This window comes from Raphanus sativus, chromosome 4, assembly GCF_000801105.2.
Source record: "Raphanus sativus cultivar WK10039 chromosome 4, ASM80110v3, whole genome shotgun sequence".
NCBI lineage: Eukaryota > Viridiplantae > Streptophyta > Magnoliopsida > Brassicales > Brassicaceae > Raphanus > Raphanus sativus.
Window position 1 is genome coordinate 49484817 of NC_079514.1, and position 4677 is coordinate 49489493.

Below are 4677 nucleotides of genomic sequence, written 5' to 3' on the forward strand. Positions count from 1 at the left end.
GATAAACAAACCAAAATTTAGTTATAAAAAGAAATAAAAATAAAAAAATTGGGGCCTTAAAAAAGTGGGGGCCCTAACCCCAAGTTTCATGTGGATGTGCTCAAGGACGCCGCTGCCGCCATAACATTCCAACATTATTTTTAATACTCTCTATGAGAAAACAATCAAAAATCAGTCATTGTAGTTTTTCTTTTGTTCTCTGTGATAAAAACGTTTTTTGTCTTATATGATCCATAACTTTTTTAGACAGAAAATTATAATTTATGAAATCTCCCTCGTCGGTACTCAAACAACTGAAATTGAAAAGTCTCCTCTTTACGTCACGCACATTTGCGTCACAGTAACATACGTCATGAACGTAGAGACTCTGGCCTCCGGCTATAAGACCATGATTATCTCTGATACTCAAATTGGGTATCTTATTTATTTTTTAATAATATTAGTAGTTAATGTAAGAATAAGAGACTTATATAAGATATCCGAATATTTAGGTCCTCCAATGCAAGTCTCTTATTTTGGAGTTCTTAAAAAAATTTAAATAAAAATAAAATTTATTTATTATACAAAACATTATAAAAGATAATATTTAAAACATGGATTTAAAAAAAAACACAATAACAAATTTATTTATTATACAAAGCATTATAAAAGATCCAAATTTATTTATTCGAGCTCAGTTGTTGTCTTCATCTGATCCAAATTTATTCCATATATGTTCGACCAAATCAGCTTTCAGTTGTCGATGCATTTGTTCATCACGAATTGTAGTTTCAACACCGATCATTGTGGCCATACTTGGAGGCATTACGTCCTCAAGTTCGGGATCGACATGTGAACTTCTAGTGTCTCCTTCGAAATCTGTAAAATCAACAACATTGTATCCATCTCGTTCGTCATTAACTATCATGTTATGGAGTATAATGCATGCTCTCATAATCATCCCAATTTTGGCTTTATCCCAAAAACATGCTGGGTTCTTAATAATCGCAAAGCGAGCTTGCAAGACTCCAAAAGCACGCTCGACATCTTTTCGCTAAGATTCTTGTTTTTTAGCAAATACCACCGCTTTCTCACTTTGTGGTAGTGAAATAGATTGGATGAAAGTCGCCCATTTCGGATAAATACCGTCGGTGAGATAGTAAGCCATATGATACTCTCTTCCATTGACAGAGAAATTGACTTTCGGAGCTTGACCATATATTATGTCATCGAAAACAGGTGAGCGATCAAGAACATTGATATCATTTGAGGTACCTGGAAGTCCAAAAAACGCATGCCATATCCATAGATCATACGAAGCAACCGCCTCTAAAACGATTGTGGGTTTTCCCGAGCCACGTGCATATTGCCCTTTCCAAGCGGTGGGACAATTCTTCCATTCGCAATGCATACAATCGATGCTTCCTATCATCCCGGGAAATCCACGATACTCACCAACATCAAGTAGACGTTGAAGATCATCCGGTGTTGGTCTTCTTAGGTACTCATCGCCGAATAAATTTATTATTCCTTCCACAAAATGTTCCAGACATGCCCGAGTAGTAGTTGAACCAAGACGGAGGTATTCGTCAACAGCATCAGCACTAGAACCATATGCCAAGACACGAATGGCTGCTGTACACTTTTGAAGTGGAGAGAGACTAAGCCTTCCGAGAGCATCTTTCTTTTGTCGAAAGTATTGAACTTCATTGGAGAGTCGATCAACAATATGCATGAACAATGGCTTCTTCATTCTAAATCGTCGTCGGAATATATTTTCAGGATATATTGGAGTTTCACTGAAATAATCATTCCATAAACGTTGATCGCCTTCTTCCCGATTTCTTTCGATATGAATTCTTTTTTTTCTGTTTTCTATTTCTTCCAGTTGATTAGCATAATCAATGGTAAGTTTTTCGAAAAACTGATCAGAATATTGATCAAAGTATTGATCAAACATATCATCTTCTGATTCTTCTGATTCTTCAAAAGTATTATGAGAACCAGATGCCATAGTTAATTGAGAGAATTGTTTGATGAAATGTTGAGACAGAGAAGAACGATAGAAAGAGAATGAGAGAGTTGTTTGAAGTGTGTAGAAAATGAGAGAATTGTTTGATGTGTGTAGAGAACGAGAGACGAGATGAACTTTATATAGAAATAGATAATTGTTTTGTTTAACTTTCTTGTGACACATACACACACAAGACAAATAAAACAAAACATGACACAAAGCAAACAAAACGTGACACATGACAGACACAAACAAAACGTGACACATAACAACAAGCAATTCTCCAGACACAAACAAGACTACACATGACAGACACATGACTACACTCCGTGACTTCACTCCCACAAGACTTCACTCGCACAAGGCTTCACTCCCGTGACATTGAGCTGACCTGAAACAAGCATTTATAAGATTAGTAACCATATGCATTTATGCATTTATATAATTATGCATTTCTATAATTAAGAAGCTGAGACAAAAGACACAAGATGATGCATTTATATAATTAAGAAGCTGAGACAGAGAACACAAGAAACAACAACTACACGAGTTAAACTTAAACTTAAACTTAGACTTAGACTTCACCTAATTAAACAACTCATTGATGAGCTTGTTCTTCACAACTTCTTCACTCTCAGTAAGCGGTTCAGGTTTTGCAAATAGCCTTTCAAGTAGCTTCATTTTCGTCGTGTTTGCTTTGATAGTCAATTCCTCTTTCTTGATTTCCCACATACCCTGATACTCAGCCAGTACCTTCCCCGCCTTAGTCTTCTTACCATACCCCTTTGCAGCCTTAACACCCGGGGGGCGAATGTTAACATCAGGTTCACCAGTATTGGTTTCAGAGGCGTGAGAGGCTGAGGATTGTGCACCTTCATCACACTTCCTCCTTTTAGAGCTTCTGTCCGTTTTGGAAGTGCTCAGGCTACACCATTTCTGATCATATCTAAGCTCCTTCCACGCATGTTCAAGTGTAAATTTCTTCTTATAGTTGTTTAAGAAGATCTCATGAGATGCCTTGAGAACATCATTGTCGTTTTGGCCGCTAGTTTTGAGCCTGGTGGCTTTCTCATACGTGCCACAGAACTTGCTAACCTGATCATTGATCATGTGCCACCTTTGCTTACAGTTACCATGCTCCCTCTCTTCACCCACTCCAATCTTCGGGCTTGCCGCAAAGTAAGCGGCAATTCTTTTCCAAAAAGAATCAGAACGTTGCTCATTGCCTACTAAGGGATCTTTTGACGTGTTTAGCCAAGAGCTGATGAGGACTATGTCATCTGTATGCGTCCATGTTCTTCGTTCTTTACGCCCTGAAGGAGTGTCACCAACGTTTGGATGCTCCTCGCTTTGCTGTGTGCCAAACACAGTATCTTCTCCTAACTCAAACACAGTATCTTGTTGACTATTGAGAAGGTCAACAAAATTTGATGGGTGTGTGTTATAAGCCATAACGAAGAGAAGGGAGAGACGTGTTTAAAAGATGATAACGAAGAGAAGAATGAGAAGACAGAAGAGATGAGCAGAGATGAGCAATGTTTGAAAGATGATAAAGAAGAGAAGGAGGACCCGTGTTTAATAAAAGGAAGTGAAGAGCAACCATAAAGACAAGACAGATATCTAAAACATTCATCACAACCATACAGACTTGACATTTATCTAAAACATTCATCACAACATCTACATCGATTCCTATCCATTTATTACCAAGCTTTAACCACAATCTTTCTCTAACCAGAACATTAATTACCTAAATTCAACAATTTCTAATACTCAACCAGCATCATTTATTGTCGAGGTTCACCCATAACTAGAATGGAGCAAAGATAAAATATTTACCTGTATTGCTCGTGTCGTCTTTGTTTATGATCAGCCTTGCTCATCTCTCATGATCCATCTCTGATCGTCCTTGTTTATCACAAACCTTCCTAATCTCTCGTGACCTCGACACAGAAACATATCAAAATTAATAGATATGATCAGTGAACCAATATATCATTATCAAAAACGCAAATCATTATCAGAAACACAAATAATAGTGAGCTTGAAACCTTTCTGCGAGTTGAAGTTAAACTGATGCGTCGTCTTCGGCTCTCAAGCTTGCGGTCTCGGAACCGCCGGAGAGTAAATTGGTCTCCGATGAGTTGATTCCTCGTCCACGAACAGAGCCACCTCTTATTTGATTCGTCTTCGAGTTGGAGAGAAGGCCTCGATTTTATTCCTCTTCGAGAAGGAGAGCAGCCGTCGATTTCATTCGTCGTCGAGTAGGAGATGAACCGGAGATTTGATTCGGAGTAGAGAAGGAGAGGAACCGACTGATTTGCTTGACTTCGTCGATGAGATGAAACTGATCTTTGCTCCCCTCGTTTTCTCCTCCCAAATGCGCTATAATGCGACGCATGGCAAATAGCATCCGTGTCTTGTGTCATTTAATTAAGATACGTTTTAAGTGATAATTGCCATTTTTTGTTTTCTTTAATTGCTCATTTATTCTGATACCCAATATAACATACAGCGATAATCATGGTCTAACGATTCGTTATATGAATTATACCATCTTTTTTTTTTTTTTTTTTGGCTCAACAACAACTTTCATTAACCAACAAAGTGAACGGGATTACAACCACAAAGATTTTAACCCACCATACAAACAACTGATCTAATACCACCCAGGAACACTAACT

At 37.9% G+C, this 4677-nt stretch overlaps 1 protein-coding gene and 1 pseudogene across 1 annotated transcript; both read right to left on the reverse strand.

Annotated features, from left to right (window-relative positions):
- Window positions 1-645: 645 nt before the first annotated feature.
- On the reverse strand, window positions 646-2090 carry LOC108829659 (uncharacterized; annotated as a pseudogene).
- A 488-nt stretch (window positions 2091-2578) lies between these two features.
- LOC130511425 (glutathione S-transferase T3-like) lies at window positions 2579-3445 on the reverse strand. The gene has a single exon (XM_057008405.1). The coding sequence runs from the start codon at window positions 3443-3445 to the stop codon at window positions 2579-2581; it is 867 nt and encodes a 288-aa protein (XP_056864385.1).
- Window positions 3446-4677: the final 1232 nt, after the last annotated feature.